The 25528-nt window shown below is 33.3% G+C and overlaps 2 protein-coding genes and 1 long non-coding RNA gene across 3 annotated transcripts; 2 read left to right on the top strand and 1 right to left on the bottom strand.

Moving 5' to 3' along the window:
* Nucleotides 1-327: 327 nt before the first annotated feature.
* LOC146937617 (heavy metal-associated isoprenylated plant protein 8-like) lies at nucleotides 328-13248 on the top strand. The gene is made up of 6 exons (XM_085749478.1): nucleotides 328-415; nucleotides 474-560; nucleotides 12069-12272; nucleotides 12380-12561; nucleotides 12669-12756; nucleotides 12958-13248. The coding sequence occupies exons 1-6, from the start codon at nucleotides 328-330 to the stop codon at nucleotides 13245-13247; spliced, it is 939 nt and encodes a 312-aa protein (XP_085605604.1). The 3' UTR covers nucleotide 13248.
* A 735-nt stretch (nucleotides 13249-13983) lies between these two features.
* LOC146937616 (uncharacterized) lies at nucleotides 13984-14451 on the bottom strand. The gene has a single exon (XM_085749477.1). The coding sequence runs from the start codon at nucleotides 14449-14451 to the stop codon at nucleotides 13984-13986; it is 468 nt and encodes a 155-aa protein (XP_085605603.1).
* A 9375-nt stretch (nucleotides 14452-23826) lies between these two features.
* On the top strand, nucleotides 23827-24404 carry LOC146937615 (uncharacterized). Its single transcript, XR_015030990.1, has 2 exons — nucleotides 23827-23948; nucleotides 24082-24404. It is a non-coding gene; the product is annotated as an uncharacterized LOC146937615 (long non-coding RNA).
* The last annotated feature ends 1124 nt before the right edge of the window (nucleotides 24405-25528 follow it).

The raw sequence follows: 25528 nt of genomic DNA, 5'->3' as shown, positions 1-25528 counted from the left end.
GATGTTTTTGGAATGAGGTAAATGTGAATCCCTTTGCAAGTATTTTTTGAGCTTTAAAATATTATCTGATTGGACTTTGACGTAATTGACATATCATAATTTTACGATAACAAAAACAACAAAAGAAAAAATTAATCTATTTTTTTAAGGTACACAAAATTTACAATTTTCGGATTCTGAAACGTTGGAACCGTACCTCAAACAACTCGTGCACTACACAATTAAAACAACTTTAATCGCCTCCAAAGGCGTTTTCTGTCGAGAGGATCGAATGGGGCGAATAAAATCTCTTGGGTTCACTAGTTAGACGTCTGCAATCCTAAGGCTATGGGTGGTCTCGGTATTCTAGATCTTTGCCTAGTGAACTTTGTCCTTCTTGGGAAATGGAGGCAGAGGCTTTTAGCAGAAGATAATGGTATTTGGAAGGGGGTCTTGAGTGCAAGGTATGACATTGAGGCTCGTTCCCCTTGCAGGGTGTGTGTGGTGCTCCCTTGAGTCTACTTCTGTGTCGTGGAGAGGAGTCTCCTTGCTGGGTCTTCTCAAACCTTCCAGTCAGGCTGGTTTGCTGAAGGGATTTTGAGGGTGCTTTGTAATGGGTTGACTACCTCCTTTTCTGAGGATGTATGGGTGGGTCAAGCCACTCTCAAACTGTGGTCCCCTAGGTTATTCTAAATCTCTAACCAGAAAAATGTGGTGGTGGGTCTGATGGGCTCCTCGAGGAATGGCATGTGGGAATGAAATCTTAGCTAGAGGAGAGCCTTCTTTCAATTGGAAGAGGGGTTGGTGGAGGAGTTGATGGCTATTCTTGATGGGGTGGCTTTAGCTCAAGGTTGAGATTTATTGTGTTTGGTCTGCTTATGCGGCCCTTTCATGTCCAATTTTAGTGGGTGGATCAGGTTTTGATGGTATCTCCAGTGTCCTTTTCCTGGTTTGGAATAGGGCCGCCTTCCAAAGTGTGTGATTCTCATGGCAGCTCCTTGTGGATAGGGGGTCCCTACTAGGTAGAACCTCTTCAATTGCAGTGTTATAATTCGTCCAGGTAAATTTTTGTGTGGGTTTTGAGGGGGGTGTGAGGAGTCAGTCGATCATTTTGTTTGTAACGTGTGGGATCCCGTCTAGGGTCTGGTATGGACATTGTAAATAATTAGGTAAGGAGTAGGTTTTTCCTAGGAGTTTGGTTGGGGTGCTTCATGTGTTTGTTTCTTTAGGTGTTGGGAGGATGGGTATAATAACTTTTTGTTGGTCTGGCATCAAAATGTGTGGTCCCTCTGAAAAACTCATAATGATTTTGTCTTTTTTGGGAAAGGTTTTCGAGGTTGAGCATTTGGTGTATAAGATTATTTTCTATTTCCAAAAGTGGTTCTTTGGAAAAATCCCTGGACATTGCTACTCGCTTTATGAGTGGGAAGCGAAGCCAATTATTTGTTGGCGACAATAAAGTGGTTAGGTTTTTTGCAGAGATGAGTTTGATCTGCATCTCAGAGGGTTTGGGTGGTACCCAGCCTTCTGAAGTTCTGTGCCTGTATGAGGTATTTTTGGATTCGTTTTTTCTTTTTGGTGTTTTGGAGGTTTTTGTTCATTTTTCTTTGGTTGTTTCTGGCTTGTTGGCTTTTTGGTTATCAGGGACTTTTTGTTTTTTGTTTGTTTTTGGGGGTGTTGTTTTTCTCTAGGTCGTGCTTACAATATTTTCTTTTTGCCATTAAAATAAATAAATAAATTGAAATAGCTGAACTTTTGCTTAAAAAAATTAGCTTCAATATTGATATTATTATTATTATTGTTATTGTTATTGTTATTGTTATTGTTATTGTTATTGTTATTGTTATTGTTATTGTTATTGTTATTATTATTACTATTATTCTTATTATTACTATTATTATTATTATTATTATTATTATTATTATTGTTATTATTATTATTGTTGTTGTTGTTTTTGATTGCGCTACCGTTTGAAAATTATGAACGACATTTTTTTTTTTGAAATTTTAATTTTGATTAAAAGTAAAAATATAAATGTTTTTTTTTTTGCTTTCAAATTATAACAAATCAAACTAACCATAATTATCTATATTTCAATGAAACCAACGATATAACAAAAAAATATAATCTAAATTTTTATTTTTTTAACGACACCAACAACAATCTTTATTATAGAAAAAAATTGTTGTATAAGGGTATAATTGGGATAATGAAAAAGTAAATATAGATACTGTAATATCCCGCCTATCAGTATCGGTATATTACCTGTTAATCGTGCCAGAGGAAATAATTTATGAAAAGTAAGTTAATGATTAATATTTTATCAGATGTCAGTTTTTACGGGAAAAATATCAGTGTCGTATAAAATACGCTTGAGGCAATGGCATAATGGTAATTTCATGGAAAAGGATATTTATATGTTTTGGGTGGAAAATATCTCATTTTCCCTTATCCTTTCTCTCTCTTGTTGGCAAACAATTTTCTCTTCCTTCTCTCTTCTCTTCTCCCACGCCATCTTTCTCTCATCTCTCAACCAAACCTTTCCAAAACTTATTCCATCCTTGGCAAGCTTCTAAGCTATGTTTTCTCATGATCTTTCAAGCTAAGGGAAGTTGTGTTATGTTTGATTTCCTCTACTTCTCCTCTCAAGAAGTGATTCAAAAATCTAGGGTTTTGATGTGAGCAAGAAGCTAAGGCTTTTGGATAGTTGGTTTGGAACTTATGTTGGTTATATTTCATGGAAATGGGGAGTTAAGCAAAAAACAACCTTGAGGTAGAGTTCATCTTGGTGACCAAGAAGTTAGGGTTTTGGTAAGTTGGGAATTGAAACATGAAGTTGTGCAAGAAGTGGTTCCAATATAATCAAAAAAGATGTTTAGAGGTTGGGTTGAAGAGCTAAAGTGTGGATTGTGATTCTTGGAACTTTGGAAGCAAGGAAGCAAGTTAGAGTTTTGTTATGTGAAGTGATGTTGATGTTAGTAAGCTTGGGGATCAAATGAAAACATATTAGGTGAGTTCCTTAGATAGTTCCCACCCTTGGGATTATGTGATTTATGCTTGCAAGAAAACATATACTTATTTAAAGTTTATACATAGAAATTATTACCCCATTTGTATGCCATGCTTGCTTGACTTGGGAATACTTGCTAAGTTCATGTTTTACAGGTTTCTAATGATCCTAAGGGTCATATTGCACTTGGAGATGCTTGGTTTGAGGTTTTTAAGTCAAAAATATCAATTTGGAGGTTGCAGAACTGTCACAACTCACCACGGCGAGCAAATAGCTCGCTAGGCGAGCTAGAGGGCAGAACTGGGGGTCCTGCTCGCCCCTAACTCGCCATGGCGAGTAAGAGTTCGCCTCCCACACAAAATCACTCGCCTAGACGAGCAACACAGTGGGGAAACCCATTGTTTTGTTCGCCTCAGGTTGTTTCGGCGTTTCGCGAGCGGTTTTCGTGTGCATTCTTTTTAAGAAAAATAAACCCCTCAAACCAAGATCCTAAAAGTTAAACTTTGAAAGGATATTTTCTTATAAATGAACCAAGTATTTGGCAAGTATGGTAAAGCATGGTATACGAGAGAATCATGTCATGAATCGGGTAGGCAAGTAACTCATTAAGCAAGGGAAAAACTAGAGCCTCGACATAGTAGTCGAGAACTAGCAAGATAGCAAGAATCCCTAGAATGATAAGACGCGAAGCATGTTATCTTCGCACATGAACAAGAATAAGATAGCAAGTATGTTAAGCCATGGATTGATTAGTTAATCTCTCCATCATGATCAAGTATTAGCATGACAAGTATGAATTTACCTCTAATCGGATCGATCAAGGTTCCGAGGTAAATATGTAAGCATGAATAGGTTTAACCTACACGAACGACAAGACCATGATTAATGTAATGTAGGTGGCATGTCTCTTGCTATCCACTCCAGGGGGATACTAGGGGTTCTTGTAATGAGAACGATTCAAGCCGTAAGGGACCCGCATGTCACCGAGTAAACAAGATGTAGGTGCTCGTGTCTCTTGTTATCCACATCAGGGGGACACAGGAGGTTCTCAACTCAAGGGGAACGGTTCAAACCGTAGGGGACCCGCATGACACCGAGGGAGTCTGATGTACGTACATCGGTCATGTATGGGATTGTTCTCGGGGTTACTCCACCCGGGGCTCTCCGTAAAATGAATCAAGATAAGGATTGTTTGTTCAACGCTAACCTAATAAATGGACTTATGTACGACCATGCATGTTATGATTATGATTATTCAAGAATGTTTTCATGTATGATCATGTTAAGAACAAGAGCACTAGATGCTATTAGACAAGTACAAGTCATGAATAGAACAAGTAAAGAACATGATACTGATGACGATCTTAGGTTTCCCCTAATCGTCCAGTTTAGATTCGTGTCATGACATGTTATGTTTAGGCCTCGATACGTAGAGCGTATTCTTGGCAATGCGGTCCTAGATTCCCCCTCGGCATGTAAGATAAGCCTATGACGGGTCTAGCATGCACTACCGTCTAGGAAAGAATGGCCACATACGTATAATCAACCGTCAGGTTGTATTGTAGACACGTGGTGACCATAGGTTTTCCCTGAGGTTACCTATAGCCTAGGATTTAGGGGAACTCACTGAGACATTATGTCTCATCCCAATCCTTATTTGTTTCAGATATCAGGTTGGACGTCAAGGTAGTAGCCGGATGGATAATTCAACAAGAGCTAGTTCGTATTCGCAGCATGATGAACATGGACTTCAAGGATGTTATTACTACATTTTAGACAAGATATGTTGTATGGATAATGTACGAACTCATTTTGTTGTATAATATATTCATTCGAAGTTTTTATGTTGTAAATTCTTAATGTATCCAGTACTAAACTAACTCACATGCTTTCTAGATACGTCAGGTATGGGTGTTACATTTGGTATCAGAGCAGGTCGATTCAGACCGTGCCTTGGGTCATTAAGTTACAACTAAGGTAGTGGGGCCATTGGGTTCTGGGTAAATGTTCTAGTTGTCGATGTTAGTTGGGCCTGATCAACTAAATTGAACATTCGACGATTAGAATGGGTGCCTGAGAGCTGAATAGGATCCAGGAGGAACGAAGTATGTGATGAAGATACAATGTAAAGGGTAAACTCGGAATGAGTATAAGTAAGGAGTTTGATCGTGCTAAAAAGTGGTCGGTGAACTAAGTAAGTAGAAGTGAATCCTCCGGGAAAGTAAGGCATGTTAAGAAGGGACGTTCCGACAGTGTCGGGTAAGATGTTAGTGATACTTCATGTACCCGTAAGTGAAGAAGTTGGATAAATATAACTAAGCAAGACCGAAAGTTTCGGTAAGAGTTGTTGTTGGAATAGGTTTATGATATTCAGGAATGTTAGTACAAGGCTACAAGATAATGAGGAGTCGACATATGTTGACGGAGTCAACAGGCTCTCAGGAAATGCCTTATGTGAATGAAGTTTGGGACTTGTATGTTTAGAATGGACAAGTATCTCATGTAAGTGAAAGTTTTATGTTATCGGAATTAAGGCATTGGTTTTCGACGTGCCGAGAATTGTATCGAAAAAGGTTAGTGTTGCCATGCATGTGTTATAGAATATTTCGCGATGCTAGGGATGAATGATGTGCAATGGATACTTGAGAATAAGAATTTCATGCAAAGAATATTTTCTGAAAAATAGAATTGGAGAAGCTCATCAATAGCGAACCTAAGACGAAACTTTTTGTATTTACAAAAACTATCAGTTCGTCTCAAGGGTCTGCAGTGACTATTGGGGAGTTGTCTTCACAATAATCTTTTATGTGACGGAAATTTTTATGACATCAAGTGACGAATGCATATCACATCCTAAGGTTTTCAAGGAAAAAAGGGAATGTGCAGGCATTAACGACAACGATACGATTTAAGGCCACTTAGGGAGTTAATGTGACGAGAATTAAGAAAGAGCTCAGACCGAGAGTTTGGAAGTTCCGGTATTGATATGGACGTCATAGATGGGAAGGCATGAAGAAATAAATAAAGTGGTGCAAGTTATGTGGAATCACAAGGTTCTCGGACTTTGAGGAATCATGACGTATTTCTTGAACCTATGTTTTGCTTAATTGACTTGCTAAGGCTCGTTATGAAGTTGAATTATAAAACTTAAATAATTTAGAAAGATTTACGCGTATGGGTGATTGAGGTTGACAATTTGAAGTTCACAAGAGATTTTGTAGGAACCGGTTTGCTACGACACGCGTAGAGCGGGCTGAACTCACTAGAATCTGGATTTGATGGTACGTATGTGTTATCAACTCATTCTATGATTTTAGAGTAACGACCGGGGCCTAAACTCAATATTTATATATATTAGAAAATCATCAACGTCAATGACCCGTGCGCTAGTTTACAAAGTTTTCTTGAAAAGAAAAATCAACGAGCAAGCATTGGTATGATTAAGTAAAATATAGTATGCGAGAATGCAAAGGTACAAGGTTAGATGTTCAAGAAAGGTATGTTCAAGTGCTAGATAAGTTTGTCAAAGGAATTCGAGTTTGCTCGGAAACAAGTTCAAGTATGATATGCATACCTCAGCAGGTAAACCCAACCAGCAAGAACGTAAGGTTTATACCCAAGTAAAGTATTATGAGCATACGATAAGTTAACATGAGTTTTGATCTTACAAGGTAGTGGTAAAGACAAGTGTAAGGTTGTGACGTTGGTTGCAACATGAAAGATCTTGAGAACAGTTCAAGAAGTTAGCATTCGACTGGTAAGCAGGAATGTGAAGTCCCAATTGCTCTAACGGATTAAAGTAATGGTTTAAGCCAACCGGTGGGAATCAGAGTAGCGCCATGGAAGTTAATCGTTGATCACGAAACACGAAAATTTTAGCATGTATGAAATTTTCGTGAAGAACGTTCGGTTGGTAACACAAGTTTAGCAAGAAGCATCATAAGACAAGCGAGGAGTTCTCGATGTGATAAGTAAGTATGAATGTTTATATAGTCAGCATTGACTAAGGTAAAAGTTTAAGGTATGTATCTTTACTTAAGTAAGACGAGAAAGACAAGAGTTGCCATATATGAATTGGTCAGGATGCATGAATGATGATATTGGATACATGTAAGGTTCAGAAGGTTTCCTCTTGTGAATCAAGTGATGATCGAAGTATAGAGTATGATGACCGGTATTCGAAAAAGGTAGTGAAGTTCAAGTAATACTTGAAAAAGACTATTTGAAGATTCAAGATTAGTGTTCCTAGATAAGAGGAATAAGATAATGTCAAGAGGTTCAAGGATTTTCTATGGTTATAATAAGTGGTAATGCGAATAAGTATATCAGTTAAGAAGGGAAGAATCCACTCGAGTTAAGTTAAGCATGCTATCAAGAAAGGAGATGCAACACTTGAGTTTTATGCAATGAGATCCATACCCCCGTATGCAATACTTGTTGAGTGAAAACGATACTTGTTAAGACATGTCAAGCCATGATTTTATAACTTTTAAAGCTAAGATTGGTATTAAGGAACTTGGGAACGATGCTTATTTTAGAAACATGGAATTATACATTTTTGAAACTGATGAGATACGTCGTAAGAAAGTAAGTAAACTCACTTAAGACATACAAACTTCAGGACCAACTTGTTGTGGGCAAGTTTGGGGCGAGATGTAAAATCTTTTTTTTTTCAAATGTAGAGACTCGTCCTGTGGTTCTGTGGTGCCATTATAGATTCAGTTTTGAAATGATAAATCTTTTTAAGTCATGTATCTATCGTTCCAAGAACCCGTATACCAAAGTTTAAGAAATTTCTTTAAGCAAATGGACTTAGTAGGAAGTTTCAAGAGCATGTGAACCACAACATTGGTTATTAGATTGTCAGATGAAGTGGCAAATGTGATTTCACTTTTTCATGTCAAGCTATGTGAGTTACCCATTATTTCGGGTGCAAGGAGGTCGCATGAGGTCGAAAGATTTCCTAAGGCTCTGAAAAGAGATAAGAGGTTCGTGGAATCGTTTTTATGAGTAATGCAAGTTAGAGGCATGTGTCTCAAGGTACAGTAAGTAAACTGATGTATGAATTATATGTTTACCCGATAAAATTATGTATGCATGAAAAGATGTTTTAATGTTGCAAGTAAGCACTGCAGGGAAAACCTGGTTTCCGGTAGGATTCCAGTTAAAAGGCAAATCTTGAGTGTTCATGTTTATGATAAGATACCTTTATGAATGGTTTATGTTAGGTGAGTAAGATACGAGTCCGAGACAATAAGTCTATGTGTAGCAAGGTAAGTTTTAAATCATGATGTAACAAGTTAACTCTAAATTTTGAGTGATATTAAGATCAACAAAGCTATATGCTTATGTGTCTGAATCAAGAAACAAGACGAAACACAATCAACGATGAACTTCTCAAGAGTTTGTGTTTCGAATATGTATGGCTTAGACCAAAGATGGTAAGATTTTGTCATGATGTTTGGTAGTCGATCTCTAAATTTCGAGGACGAAATTTCTTTAAGAGGGGTAGGATGTAATATCCCGCTTGTCAGTATCGGTATATTACCCGTTAATCGTGCCAGAGGAAATAATTTATGAAAAGTAAGTTAATGATTAATATTTTATCAGATGTCAGTTTTTACGGGAAAAATATCAGTGTCGTATTAAATACGCTTGAGGCAATGGCATAATGGTAATTTCATGGAAAAGGATATTTATATGTTTTGGGTGGAAAATATCTCATTTTCCCTTATCCTTTCTCTCTCTTGTTGGCAAACAATTTTCTCTTCCTTCTCTCTTCTCTTCTCCCACGCCATCTTTCTCTCATCTCTCAACCAAACCTTTCCAAAACTTATTCCATCCTTGGCAAGCTTCTAAGCTATGTTTTCTCATGATCTTTCAAGCTAAGGGAAGTTGTGTTATGTTTGATTTCCTCTACTTCTCCTCTCAAGAAGAGATTCAAGAATCGGGGTTTGGATGTGAGCAAGAAGCTAAGGCTTTTGGATAGTTGGTTTGGAACTTATGTTGGTTATATTTCATGGAAATGGGGAGTTAAGCAAGAAACAACCTTGAGGTAGAGTTCATCTTGGTGACCAAGAAGTTAGGGTTTTGGTATGTTGGGAATTGAAACATGAAGTTGTGCAAGAAGTGGTTCCAATATAATCAAAAAAGATGTTTAGAGGTTGGGTTGAAGAGCTAAAGTGTGGATTGTGATTCTTGGAACTTTGGAAGCAAGGAAGCAAGTTAGAGTTTTGTTATGTGAAGTGATGTTGATGTTAGTAAGCTTGGGGATCAAATGCAAACATATTAGGTGAGTTCCTTAGATAGTTCCCACCCTTGGGATTATGTGATTTATGCTTGCAAGAAAACATATACTTATTTAAAGTTTATACATAGAAATTATTACCCCATTTGTATGCCATGCTTGCTTGACTTGGGAATACTTGCTAAGTTCATGTTTTACAGGTTTCTAATGATCCTAAGGGTCATATTGCACTTGGAGATGCTTGGTTTGAGGTTTTTAAGTCAAAAATATCAATTTGGAGGTTGCAGAACTGTCACAACTCACCACGGCGAGCAAATAGCTCGCTAGGCGAGCTAGAGGGCAGAACTGGGGGTCCTGCTCGCCCCCAACTCGCCATGGCGAGTAAGAGTTCGCCTCCCACACAAAATCACTCGCCTAGACGAGCAACACAGTGGGGAAACCCATTGTTTTGTTCGCCTCAGGTCGTTTCGGCGTTTCGCGAGCGGTTTTCGTGTGCATTCTTTTTAAGAAAAATAAACCCCTCAAACCAAGATCCTAAAAGTTAAACTTTGAAAGGATATTTTCTTATAAATGAACCAAGTATTTGGCAAGTATGGTAAAGCATGGTATACGAGAGAATCATGTCATGAATCGGGTAGGCAAGTAACTCATTAAGCAAGGGAAAAACTAGAGCCTCGACATAGTAGTCGAGAACTAGCAAGATAGCAAGAATCCCTAGAATGATAAGACGCGAAGCATGTTATCTTCGCACATGAACAAGAATAAGATAGCAAGTATGTTAAGCCATGGATTGATTAGTTAATCTCTCCATCATGATCAAGTATTAGCATGACAAGTATGAATTTACCTCTAATCGGATCGATCAAGGTTTCGAGGTAAATATGTAAGCATGAATAGGTTTAACCTACACGAACGACAAGACCATGATTAATGTAATGTAGGTGGCATGTCTCTTGCTATCCACGCCAGGGGGATACAAGGGGTTCTCGTAATGAGAACGATTCAAGCCGTAAGGGACCTGCATGTCACCGAGTAAACAAGATGTAGGTGCTCGTGTCTCTTGTTATCCACATCAGGGGGATACGGGAGGTTCTTGACTCAAGGGGAACGGTTCAAGCCGTAAGGGACTCGCACGACACCGAGGGAGTCCGATGTACGTACATCGGTCATGTATGGGATTGTTCTCGGGGTTACTCCACCCGGGGCTCTCCGTAAAATGAATCAAGATAAGGATTGTTTGTTCAACGCTAACCTAATAAATGAACTTATGTACGACCATGCATGTTATGATTATGATTATTCAAGAATGTTTTCATGTATGATCATGTTAAGAACAAGAGCACTAGCTGCTATTAGACAAGTACAAGTCATGAATAGAACAAGTAAGGAACATGATACTGATGACGATCTTAGGTTTCCCCTAATCGTCCAGTTTAGATTCGTGTCATGACATGTTATGTTTAGGCCTCGATACGTAGAGCGTATTCTTGGCAATGCGGTCCTAGATTCCCCCTCGGCCGCCATGACACGTATAGGAAGTGAAGCCTATAACATGTAAGATAAGCCTATGACGGGTCTAGCATGCACTACCGTCTAGGAAAGAATGACCACACACGTATAATCAACCGTCATGTTGTATTGTAGACACGTGGTGACCGTAGGTTTTCCCTGAGGTTACCTATAGCCTAGGATTTAGGGGAACTCACTGAGACATTATGTCTCATCACAATCCTTATTTGTTTCAGATATCAGGCTGGACGTCAAGGTAGTAGCCGGATGGATAATTCAACAAGAGCTAGTTCGTATTCGCAGCATGATGAACATGGACTTCAAGGATGTTATTACTACATTTTAGACAAGATATGTTGTATGGATAATGTACGAACTCGTTTTGTTGTATAATATATTCATTCGAAGTTTTTATGTTGTAAATTCTTAATGCATCCAGTACTAAACTAACTCACATGCTAGACTTTCTAGATACGTCTGGTATGGGTGTTACAGATACACTCTTCTAGTTTGTTGCCGTTTTTAAATTATAAAGGAAAAAACTGGACATTTGTGTTTGTTACACCTTTATTTTAATATTTAAATTTATTCTTATCTATTTGTTACATGTGTTATTTGTATTGAAAATTGAGGGTATTTTTAAAAGAAAAAATTCAGCCCAAATGAGCTGAAAGAGGTTGTTTTCTTTATATATAATATATTATTATTATTATTATTATTATTATTATTATTATTATTATTATTATTATTATTTTTATTATTATTTCCCTAGTTAAAAAGATTTCATTTTCATTTTCTTTTTATTCAAGAATTAAGTTTTATAAAATATTTGGAAATCTACACAATTTATTTCAGGTTTTTATTATCTTAATTGTCCTTTAAAATTTACCAATTCTAACCAATGTATGTTCGATAACATATCAAAACTTATTATAGGCTTGTTCTCATTGACATTTAAGGATTAATGTACATACATAATTGTGAGTATTACTACCATTAAGATTGTTGATAGTTTACTATGTAAGTCATAATCAAATCATTGTCCATACCTTATGTAGCCTGACATGATTAGTATATAATACATAACTTCAGGTTGAAAGAATAGCCATCATTACATCTTTTTTGAGGGAGAGCTACTATGGGGAAGAAAGTAATAAAAATCGATTTACCAAACTCATTCTTTGAAGTCTCTCTATTTTATTTTCTATTGTTTGGTGACTAGAAATAAACTCATTATTTACATTTTTTTATTGAAATATACTTCACAAGATTTGATTTCAAGTCTTTAGGGTCGATCCCCATGATTTTTCTAGTTATATTAAGCAAATTATTACATATTTTACATTGTCAATTTGTATTTTGTGTTTGGACAGAATAAGGAGCAAAACAATCATCAAAACAATAATAATGAAGAAAAAAATGAAAATAAGGGAAAAAAGGAATCAGACAAGGGTGTTGTGTTGAAAGCAAATATACATTGTGATGGCTGTTCTGATCAAATTTCTAAGTGCCTGAAAGGTTTTGAAGGTAATTAAAATTATAATAATTTGTTTCCTTTACACCTTTATCATACATATTATGCTTTAATTATATAATTAATAATTAAATTATGAGATGTTGTGTACAATGACTAGGAATAAGTCATATAAAGATTGATAGAGAAAATCATAGGATCTTTCTTAAAGGAGACGTTATAAAAGATACATCAAAAGTTTTGGAAAGACTTCAAAAGAAATTCAGCAAAAATGTTGAGCTAATTTCACCAAAACCAAAGCCTGAAAACAAACAGAAAAAAGAGCCAGAAAAAAAGGAACAGGTTAATTTCAATTTTTTCCTTTTTTTTTATATTTTTATTATTGCTCTAAAATCTTTTTAAACTTTTTAATATTACTGTATTTTTTGTTTATTTGTTATTTTAAGCAGGCTAAAGTGAAAACTGTCGTGCTCAAGATGTATATTCATTGTGAAGGCTGTGCAAGTGATGTAAAGAAAAAAATTGAGAAAATGGAAGGTACTATTATGTTAATTAAAAAACACTTACAAGTTGTCCCCGTAAGGAAAGATGTTAGCAAATACACTGTCTTGAAATTTTCTTTATACAGTTTGTCGATGTATCTATCATTTCCCCAGAAAAAAATATCGATAAATTTGTTTTTTTTTTTGTACAGTATAGCTAACATTTAATTGATTAATTCATTTTATTGTGTGATAGGTGTCGAATCTGTGGAATTGGACAAGGAAAAATCACATGTTATAGTTAAAGGAACAGTAGAATCTCCAAAGCTTGTTGAGTATGTCAAAAAGAAATTTGGGAAGCATACAGAGATTATAAAGGATGATGGTAAAAGAGATCAAGTAAAAAAAGATCAAGGGAAAAACAATAATGATAAAGATAGTGGACATATAATTATGTTTAGTTATCCTCCTCAATACTCTACCCAATATCTTTACCCCAATCAAAACTTCAGTGATGAAAACGCTTTTGCATGTTCAATAATGTAAATATTTCCGATTGTCAAAAAAATAATGTAAATATTTCTATGAAAGTTATTTTATTTTGAATAAAATTATTATTTTCTTTTCAGCTAGCAAAGTTATTAGGAAATATTTTGGGTGTCATTGAATTTTGGTGACTTTAGTTTAGTCTATTTTGATGAAAGAGAATGATTATTTTGTATGAGAGAATGATTGGTTAGGAGAGAGATAAAAATAAAGTCACCAAAACTCAATATCATCTAAGTGTAACCCTTATTATAAATCGTAAAACTGAACAATTATAATATATATATATATATATATATATATAAGATAAAAAAATGGAGAATTCTATATCTCATGTTTTATATCAAGGCTCTATTTGGCAAAGCTAAAATTTGAGCTTAAAGCTTATAAATTCATATGCCAAAAAAGACTGGCTCTGTTTTTGTTACAAAGCTAATCAAAACAACAAAAAGAGGAAGAAAAAAAAGGGAGACGGAAAGAAAAAAAAACAGAAAAAACTATTCGCTAAAGAAAAAGGTTTAGGTTGCGTCAATCCTGTGGAGGCTCAGAATTTCATGCGGAGGAGAAGAAGGGATGAGGAGATCCACATTCGATAAAGCTCCAAGCTTGGTAATAAAATCTGCACAGTTTTTTTATTCACAAAGAGTGTGACAAATAGTGATAGTGCTTTGCTCGATCAAATCATGTATTTCTTGAAACAAAACAGCAAGGACATAGTACTTCATGGATAGCCCTTTTATAAGGAACCAGAATAGCAAACGAGATCATTAATATCCAGAGTTTTAGCTAACAAAAGGCCCTGATAAATAGCAAGTAACTTGACTTGGAGAATATCTGAAGAATTGTGAATATAACCCGAAAAACCAGATAAGTAACTGCCATCATTATTTCTTAAGACCCCACCAAACCTAACTCTTATATGGGAGCCTAGGCAGTTTCCATCAACATTAAGGATGACGCTAGAGTGATTGTTGTTATTCCACTTTATAAGTCTATCTTGTGATGCAACATTAGAGATTGGATTAAAGCAAGCTTTAAATGTTTCAACCATATTCTGAATGTAAAAAGATAGATAACTTATATACCATATTTTGTTACTGAAGCACATGTTGTTTCGGTGGCGCGAAGCCCACCTAAGAACAGCCGCGAAAAGGAAAGAATTAGGACCCAAAAAACCATCTTTAAGCCAATCATGTTCAACCATGATAAAGCAAAAATATGGATGATTGGACCCTGAAAGATGCCAAATGCTTCTCAAGTATTGACAATCACACACACAATGGAGGAATGTCTCATCATGGAGATTACACCGAGAACATGTAGTAGTCGGAGCAATGTTTATATGATTATGTAAGGAGAAAGTGGGAACCGATTTATGGCAAGCCAACCAAATTACAAATTTAATTTGTTTTCTTGGAGCTTTAATTTCCAAATCCAAGACCAAGAGAGATTAGGGATAGAAAGAGTTACTAGATTCATGTGAGAAAGTAGCCAAGAATACCCACTTTTGGTAGTGTAGGTACCACTTTTGTTACTTGTCCAAATGAAAACATCTTCTAGGGAAGCATTGAATTTGAGATGAATGTTGTTATTGTTGTCAGACACCATGGGAGGATGCTGAATGTAAAGAACCTGAGTATGAGCATTGGTGGAGGATATCATTAAAGGGTGTTAGGGGCCTTAAGTTACCAAAGGAACTCTAGGGGCAAGACCAAAAAGAAGAACTACATGATCCTGCGCGCCAAGAGAAACCATCTTTTATGATGTTTTTTGATTTGATGATGGAAGACCAAGTGACTGAGGCATTGTTGCTAAAAATAAAAAGGAGAATATGTGAACAGGCTCACAACATCCATGTTAATAACATAAAACGGCAAAGTACAAATGCCTACACATATGACTATATTTAAATATCCGGAATAACCATGTCTCCGGATCTGCAACGTGGATGACGCCAAAGTCATTGATTGGATCTGCACCGGATCGAAGCTGATCTGATAATCTGAACCGATCAAATACCTGAGAGAAACAAGGAAAAAAAAACACTGCACAAAGAGGATGAACAAACCAACGTCGCACGAAGACGAAAATATTACAAAATAAAAAACTAAATAGATGTGAAAATCACTTATATCAATAAAATGGAAAGAGAAAAACGAGTTTGAGGGGTGATTTTCGATCAAAAGTTGACCCTAAATCGCCCCTCTTTGGTGCATGAAAGAGAAGAAACTGTGGTTTTGATGACGACTCACAAGAGAGAAAGGGAAAAAGTGTTCATAACAGGTTCTCAATCAATTAACTTATTCATTTAAGTTAATTTATAAGTTATTCACTCTAAGTCCATCTAGTATAAACACATTTATCAACTTTCCCCTATTTTTTGTCAAACAGAACTAAAGAATCAAACAATTCAAGACAAGTACATGTATCTACATGTAATAATTATAATTTTTATGCAAAACTACTCTTATAGTCCCTTAACTTAATTTTATGTAACGATTTCGTGCTTTACTTTTGGCTTAATTAATCATGTGGTCCCTTAAATTATTTGTTGGTTACATTTTAGTCCCATAAGTTATTAACGTTACAATTTGGTCCCTTTAAGTCATCTTCTGTCATCCAAATAAATCTCCACCGTCAAAACCGTTAAGCCAATGTCTAAGGTGGATACACATTGCAAGTTGTCACGTCACCGTTCACATGTGCCTATTTAACGTTTTGGCAAAAGACTGATGGTGAGGATTTATTTGGCTAACAGATACTAACTTAAGGGACAAAATTGTAACGTTAATAACTTATGGGACCAAAATGTAACCAATAAATAACTTAAGGGACCAAATCATTAATTAAGCCTTTACTTTTTTTCACATCATTTTCGTCCTTTTGATTAATTTGCATATGAATTTTCAAGATTCAAATTTACAGTGTTATTTTAATATGAGCTTTTAGTGTTCAAATCTATGGAACTTACTCATGTTTGCCTATGAATTTTGGGAATTTTGGATTTGATGCTTGAAAAATCATATACAAACGGTTCAAAAAAGACAAAAGTGATGTGAAAAGAAAAAGATAGAGCATTAATCCGTTATTTGAAATTAAGTTAAGAGACGATAAATATACTTTTCCTTTTTCTTTTACCATATACAAATACAAAACAAGATTAATAACGCTAATTATGGTGAGCTAGTTCATGACCCCTCCCACTAAAAGCTTTATTTGAACAAAAGTAATTATGTTAAAAATAAGACAGAAACAAACATAAGGTGTGCCTAAAAGGGGCATAAAAAGGGTCCAAAAATACACATATAAAACAAGAGAACATAAGTCGAAATAACGATATTATGAGGTGGTAAAACCAATACAAACAGATGAGTTAGACTGCAATAAAAAAACGAAGTTTCTGAGTCTTCAGCCACCACTAAGAAAAAAAGTTTGACATGATCAAGTAAATGCTCCATAGACAATTAATTTCTTGCAAACAATCTGAGAATTACATTCCTTTCAAATAATTCAAATATTCGTCAACCAGATCACTTGGAAATAATGGCAAATGAACTTATGAAATTAATGGGAACCACCAAACTGCAAAGCATGCATACAAACATCATAAGGTAACACACTACAAATTCCCAATCATTGCAAAATATGAAGCCAATTGCTACTAAAATAATTACATTCCAAGAAAATATGATTAATATATTCCTCCTTCCCACATCCTCCTAAACACACCAATGAGTCAATGGGAGCAACTCCACGACGAATCAAATTATCTTTTGAAAATTTAAAAGGCACATATTTGCTCTAGATAACTTCTAAGAAAGGATCACAAATAGTATGCTCTGATCAAAACAGTAAGTGGTAAACTCTTGTTACCAAATAGCCATCTTCTGAATTATATTCTTTGATCCATTTGTTCGCAACATTATCCAGCAAAACAAAATTATCTAGCAAGGCAATACACTAGTCAAAATGCTCTTCCTAAAAAAAAAAAAAAAAAACTCCACCTCCACCCCCAACCTAACCTCCATATCTCTGTTTTCCATGTACTTTCTGATGCGACCATTATGGTTTGTCTTACATGTACAATATTTCACATGTTAAAGGAACTAAACATAGCAATTTTTTAATAAAAAAACAACAATCAATTATTAAAAAGCTATATATTTAATGTAAAATGCACAAATTCCAAAATAAACTTACTACTTTAAAATTTTTAACACGTGCAAATTCGCACATGATGAAAAATCCTTTAATTTATTTTAGTTTTTATTTGACTATATTATTGTACCATGGCTCAAAAAATAAGCATGAGGAATCAAACTCATGACACCCAGAGTCTGGTTAACACCTTTTGTCATTGAAACATGTTGATACTTGTGTCATTTCTAAGCCAAATTAATATATACTAGTATGGATACCCGTGCCAAGCACGGGCTAGAATTTTTTCATATTTGAGGGAGATAATGTTGTGATGTATCAAATGTAAGTTATAGTCTAACATTGAGTAGAGGATTGAAGGTTGAACAACATATAAGTGAAAAAATTCATACACTTAGTGCCTTAAAATATTGGGTGAAAATGTGGTATCATTCTTATTTGTGTGGTTCCTCTCTATTCGATTCAACTTTGTGGGGAAAGCGGGAGTGATTCAAGGTGGTAGATCACAGATGCAAAGAGTCTCATACTTGAAGAAGAGATGTTAATGTGTCAATTGTGAGTTAAAGTTTTGCATGAACGCTAGAGTAAATTTTAAAGAACATTTAAATGATATACCCATATACCTAGTTAATTCCTTAAAGCTCTATATTGGATGGAATAGTAGATTTCGAAGAAGGTATCAGTAAAAAGACTCATATACTTGATGCTATAAGATATTTTGTAAGGATGTGGTATCAATCTCACTCGTGTGGTTTCTAGTATACTGTGGGAATCATACCCAGTGTAGGATTCCCTGGTAGTTCCAAAATTATGATGAATTTTTTTGTTAGTTTTTGGATCCCCGGTAGTCCCCCAACAACTCAATATATTCCGTATACTTTCATAGACAAAGCACACACTCCTTAATTTTTTTCCCTTATCATTTCTCTTATATTAAAATTCATTTTCATACTATATTTTTATTCAACTTCTATTATTTTAAATTCCTTTAATTTTGATATTAGGTGGGATGTAACAATCGAAAAATGCAGATGTGTTATGTTGAGTTTAGAAAATACATGCTTATTAAACATTTTAAAATTATATTGAGTTTTTTTAATTAAGTCTAATTTGTTGGTAAAATAATTACTCAAGATTCCTCAATTCCTTCAACAAATCTATAAAATTAACGACAACTCGTATTATTCACTACTCTCTTATGGACAAAACACACTGCATATTTTTCTCTTATTATTTCTCTCATATCCAATGTCCTTTTTCGTATTCATTGTGTTTCTTCTAATTTTCTTTATCTCTTCTCGTGAAAGAAAGGAACATAAACATACATCCACGAAATAATCATCAACCCAAATTTTTGAACATGTTGTGTCTCTATTTTACTTTCCATGACCGTGTCACATAATTAAGAACACATGTAATCACACAGTTGGTTAAAATATGGTAACATTTTCAAGTGTGAGTTAACATTCTACATATTGGATTCCCTCAAAAAAAAAAACATTCTACATATTGGATGAAAGAGTAGATTTTGATCAAGATAGAAATGAGATGACCCATTTACCTAGTGCCTTAAGGTTTTTTGTGAGGATGTAGTGTCAATCTAACTTGTTTGGTTGCTATTAACATAACATGATTATCCAACCTAATGTAGGCTCTATTGGAAGGCCTAACATTATGATAAACTGATTTGTTAGTTTTTGAATGTCATTTGTTTGTTTTTTTTTTATCTTAAATTTTAGTTAGTAGATGTCATTCGCTTTAATGCTATATTTTTTATTCAAACTTAATATTTTTTTTCAAATTCATTTACTTTTGGCATTTGATGGGATCTTACATTAGACAAATGCAGATGTATTATGCTAAGTTGATAAAATACATGCTTATTAAAAAATTTAAAATGATATAACACTTTTTTTGGTTTAGTCTAATTCTTCTTCTAGAAAATATGAAATTTAAGTTTTTCCATGTTGTTCTCTTTCATACCATTTATTTCATTCAACTTGTATTATTTCAAATTCTTTTATTTTTGGTCTTTGGTAGGATTTAACCTTAGAAAAGCACTTTTATGTTACGTTAAGTTGACAACATACATGTTTATTATACATTTTTAAATGATGTGGTTTGTTTCTAATTGAGTCTAATGTTTTGGTAAATTAATTATCGAGAAATTCTCAACCCTTTCAAGAAACTCATAAAATTACCAACAACTTTTGAAAAATGTGTTTCATAATGTAATTTCAATAATCAAGAACAATTAAACCAATAAACTTTTTTCAGTGAAAAACCAAGATGAGAGATGGTTCATGTATAATGAATATGCTATTTATCATGATTAATTTGAATTAAAAATGCATTTTCTACTTCATTGTGATTTTCCGACTCTAAGGGTTTAATCTAGTGGTAAAAAGAAAAACTTTGGATTTAAAGGTTCCAACTCATGACAGAAAACCCATTGCATATCTTTTTCTCTTATCATTTCTCTCATAATCAATGTCCTTTTTCGTATTCACTTTGCTTCTAATTTCATTTATCCCTTCTCATGAAAGAAAGGAGCGTAAACCTACATCCATGAAATCACCACTAACCCACATTTTTGAACATGTTTGTGTCTCTATTTTACTTTTTATGACTACGTCACATAATTATGAATGCATAAATTCACACACTTGATTAAAATACGTTAATGTATGAAGTGTGAGTTAACGTTCTACATATCGGAAGAAAGAGTAGAATTTGATCAACATATAAATGAGATTACCCATATGTAGGGCTTTAAGGTTCTGCGTGAAGATGTAGTGTCAAATTAACTTGCGTGATTGCTATTGACCTAACATGATTACCCAACCCAATGTAGGCTCCACTGGAAATCCCGGCATTATGATAAACTCTCAGGATTTAATCTAGTTAATTGTGATTTTTCAACTCTCAGGGTTTAATCTAGTAGTAAAAAGACAAATTTTAGATTTAGGCTAGTATCATTGAAGATAGATGAAATCATATTTCATACCTATCACAAAATCAACATTCGCCGACATATTTTTTTTATTAAAAATAAAGTCAATATGATTTTTGTTTCTTATTTTATTAACTTCATTAAATATTATACCTCAAAAATCGTTAGTGCAATGATCATTAAAGAGTTATCCCATGTACATTTTTATTTATAAAATTAGACAAAAAGGCATTAAAAAATGTGTTATTAAAAGACTTTTACATGCATTATGCTATTAAAAGGACACGACATATATACTTTAAGAAAAATTTGAAATACGGACTTTGTAGAAAATTAGTAAAATTGGAATTTAAAAAATCACCGGTTATTGCTCAAATTTAATTTTGGGTAACATTCGATTCTTCTTCAAAACTTTATTATTATTGTTTCTATAATTATATGATTTTTCCATTTTATTGAATAATCTTTCCTAAAAAATGTTTTCGATTGATCTTTTTTCTTTTATAATATGCTAAAATTTAGGCTTTCATTTTGAATCAAAAAGTTGAGATTTTTCATTTTTAATTTTTTTTTAAATTTACAATTTTAAAAAAATGATAAAATGTTTAGATGAGTTAGGCTTCGGAAGCTCATCAGGGTCAAAACAAATCTCATGGCTCGAAGAGCATTTAGAGAGGTACTTGTAAATCATTCACTAAAGAAGTCCTCGCGCAAGCACACCATAAGTTAAATCAATTACCTTGCAGTTAAGTCAATTCTTTACCAATTGAGTCTACCTTCCTTTGTAATGCTACTATTAGTAATTTAGTATTAACTTATAAAAAAAAATTTAAAGACATGTTACCATATTTAAAAAAAAAAACATGATAGCAAATATTAATACTAATAATATCATTCAATTCTCCTTTTAAATATTGTTGTTATTACTATTTCTATAATTATATGATTTTTCCGTATTGTTAATTTTTTTTCTTTGGCTTAAATGTCACTTTGGCCCTGTAACTAATTTTAAAGTTTAATTTAGTCCCATAACTTTAAAATTGGTCAATTTAACCCATAAACTTATTTTAAAATCTCAGTTTGGTCCCTTAATTTTAATATAAGTCAAATTGATCTCTTAACTTGTGTAAGTTAGTGCAACTTGATCCTTTATCGTATAACCAGATTAAACTTTGTTAGTATCATTAACAAAAAAAAAACACCATTAAATAGAAGCAAATTTATATGTAGTACAAACCTATGGAATATCATCTTTTAAAAAAGGAATAGGTGTAAAAATATGATGACATATTCAATTTCATTATTTTTAGAAAAGTAATAAAGACCGTTTAGTGGAAATTATATTGTTGTATATTGTATGATTATTTTTAGGGAAAATGATAATGAGCATTTATTCCCTAAAATAATAATAATGGGTATTTAGGTGTCTTTATATTTTTTTTTTTGTTAACCTTATGGTTCCTAAGAGAAGAGTTCAACCGTGACGTAACTAAAATTTGAGTTTTCCCAAAAAAAATCATTTGATGGAGTTCATAAACAACTTGAGCCAAAATAAGTGATTTTCATATTTATTTTTTTATATTACTATGATTACAATTTCAAAATCAATCAATTTTAATTTTTCAAGTTTGGAGAAGTGTTTTAAAAGAATTGTTTTTCCGTAGAAGTCAAGGATGGAACGAATATTGTGGAAAGAATTAAATATGGAGTCGTTTTTAAACCATTTGCGATTATAAGTTTTAATAATAGAATTGATGCTCCTTAAAAAAAAAGAATGAATACAAAGATATGGTGTTGAATAAAACATTAATATTTTATTCTAAAATTTTTTAATAATTTAATAATCATTAATTAGAATATTATTTTTAATAATAGTATGAATTCATTTAAATATTTCATAAGGATGAAGGAAATAAAACTAAAAAAACCAAAAACATTATACACTAACGCAAGGTCTTGTTTTTGTTTTTTATTTATACGTCCATTAATTAATTAACTTTGTCCACTCAAATATCTATTTGTTTTAATTATAAAATATTAGTTTTGTTATTGTCTGTTTTAAATAAATCAAAGGAGCCATAAAAACAATTTTTTTTTGTTATCTACAAAAGAAAATAGAAACATGAATAGAGATTCGGTCAAAAACAAAGAATATAGAAAAAAGCACCAAAAGAAAAATTTAAAAGAAAATATGAGTAGAAAATAGCAACATAAGAAATCACAATAAAAAGTAACATGTCATTAAGAAATAAACAAATAAAAGAAAAGAGAATGGGGTTGAAAACAATGATTTTTTTTGGGAGGAAGATGTAGATGAAAATAATGAAAAACAAATTGTCTCTATATATAGGAAAAAAAATCATGTCATTATCAATTTTAATTGGCTCATGAAAAGTAAATGAGTCATTGATCCATTTTGATTGGCTAACAAAAAGTAAATGATTCAATATCGATTTTGATTGGTTGACAGAAAAACATTAAATGAGATGAAGAGCAAGAAGATGCCACGTGTACTATCGCTTATAGAGGTATGCTTTTGTATTATATAAAGATAACTTTATTTATATTTTACTATTGTCTAGTTGCACCACTTTCCTTCTTTTATTTTGTCGTCCATTTTTTTTATATCCCTCTCTTTGTAGGACATGACTAATATCTTAATATCTATATATTATTGATGAATGGTGATAATGGTCTTTTAAATTTCAAGCTTTAAATGTTAGAATGAGTTAACTAATTTCTTAGTCCTTTCACCACTAAGTCATATTGATGATTTAAATTTTTAAAATGTTCTAAACATGATTGTAAAAAGTACTAAAATTTAAAATCGAAACAATATTGATCTAAGAACAACGATCATTTGTATAGAAGAAGATATTTCAAAGGAGTAAAGTGGGCAACTTTTAACGAGAAAAAAATCAAAATTTGTTAGACAAAAATGTTTCCACCCCCTGACCAGGGTCCTAGATATGCCACTGGTTGATATCATGCTTTGGAGTAGTTAAGCGATATGTCCTTTGATAATGTGGACTTCACTTTAGAATCGAAAGTTACCATAGATGTTTTTCATCATGATCGCGTTGATAATATGAATTCAATTTCTTTTAGAAAAAATAGTCAAGTCAATTTTATTTTATATAGTAAATACTTGAAAGATTTAAATTATTCTGACTAAAAAGATGTTTAAGAATAGTATGTTATAAATTTAAGTCAAAAATATTTAATGATCAAGGTGACTCACCATTTTCTTTTAGAAAAAATAGTCAAGTCAATTTTATTTTATATAGTAAATACTTGAAAGATTTAAATTATTCTGACTAAAAAGATGTTTAAGAATAGTATGTTATAAATTTAAGTCAAAAATATTTAATGATCAAGGTGACTCACCATTTTTTTATTTAATTTTCTACTAAATTGTTTGAAAAGTATTTCATATATATATGTATACATACTTGTCAAAAGTAAAGGCTGGAATATCATTGTCAATATAAACATACTTGTAAAGAGAAGTTGTATGAAAAAGATGGAAACAACAAAAATATATTCTTTAACGATGGCGTGTTTGTTGGTTCTTTTTATCATTGCATCAGGTCTAAAATCAATATAATGAGGGTTTGAGAAATTTTTATGGATTGTTTTATTGATTTTTTACATCAACCAATTTACCCGTAAGTTATTTTGTATATTGTTCTAATTATTTTTATGTATTGTTTGTGTATGTAGATATGTGTATGGAATCACAAGCCGGAAGAGAATATTGTAACAAAGATAGTGATTGTCACAAAGCGAAAAACCCAGACTGTAATCTATATATTGCATGTGTTGCACACGAGTGTCAATGTGTTCATCTTCAATCAACCTTCACAGAAAAAATTCCTATTCGAGCACCCTTAATCAAACACTAAGTAATGAGATAATATTGTGAAATAATAATTGTGTCTGGTTGAGAATAATGTATGAAATAATTATAAATGGTTTGTTGTTGCAACATATTTTGTGTTCGAATATTATGAAATGAAATAAAGCAGGTTGTCTTGGCTATTTTAGTTTCCTCGCATAGAGTCGGCTTTATTTTGTGTATTATATCCATAATATTTTTTTTTTTTTATGAAAAATTCCATATTAGTTTTGGTTGATATTGATAAATGGAGAAGATCCAAACTCTGATAATCGTCTGCCATACTAAAACCAAAGATATTGTCTTAGGTAAAGAACATGTCGATTTCCTTCACTACTGGCTATGGATTCTAATCTTTTTTAGTTGTAAATGACATGGCCAATCTTCTTCATCAAGGAAAAATTCTCCTTAGGAGTTAGGCCAATACACTCCAGAATTTTTTTATCACACCATGGTCGAAATCGTCACCATGGATAGAAAAGGTTTAAACAATGTCAATGTTATTTTGCTTCTCCAACTTTGGTTCAATTTTCTTCTTGTCTTTTTCAAAGTCCTATAAACCTCTAGATATAACAGCACCCCCTTATGCCTTTAACCTTACCTAATTGTTTAAAATAAATAAATTAATTAAAGTATTGTTCACCGTATAAATACAAAGAACAATGCAAGTGTCTCATATTGTTGTCAAATAAGTGTGTTCCCAAGGCTTTGCCTAGAGTGGGAAACCTCAATAGGTCTCCTACCAAGTAGGAGTTAGGGAAATTTTTTGTAGCCATTAGATAATGAAGCTCTATAGTTCTTATCATATGTTATCAACACCCAATGATTTCCATTCATTTTCACTTTTCTTATTCCCTCTTATTTGACATACTTTCTCTCACAACGACTTGCAACCGAAATGGCCACGACACACACTGCCACCGTTGCCTTTGGCTCCGTTGGAGACGGTTAATGTACTAGAACTGTACACAGTTTGGCCTCTTGGGCATGCATCACTACTTACAAGGTCTGCTAAAGTGATGGTTGCTTCGCCTCTGGCATGGTCTGCTAAAGTGATGGTTGCTTCGCCTCTGGCATTCTCGTTGGAATGGATCAGGTGATCCAAGACGACGTTGATGTGCGATCCCAGTTTATTTTTACGATTTACAAAGATGTGAGATGTAACGCCTAGATTTTTTTTATCCAAGACATTACTTAAAAATAATTATTTTATTTATAAAATACGAGACTACATTAAAAAAAAAACTATTGGAATGAAACTAATAGAAAAAT

Source organism: Medicago sativa, chromosome 3, assembly GCF_051527215.1.
Source record: "Medicago sativa cultivar Bolivia chromosome 3, Bolivia_mono, whole genome shotgun sequence".
Lineage (NCBI taxonomy): Eukaryota > Viridiplantae > Streptophyta > Magnoliopsida > Fabales > Fabaceae > Medicago > Medicago sativa.
Note: the sequence above shows the minus strand (reverse complement) of the source record. Positions and strands in the feature narration are given on the sequence as shown.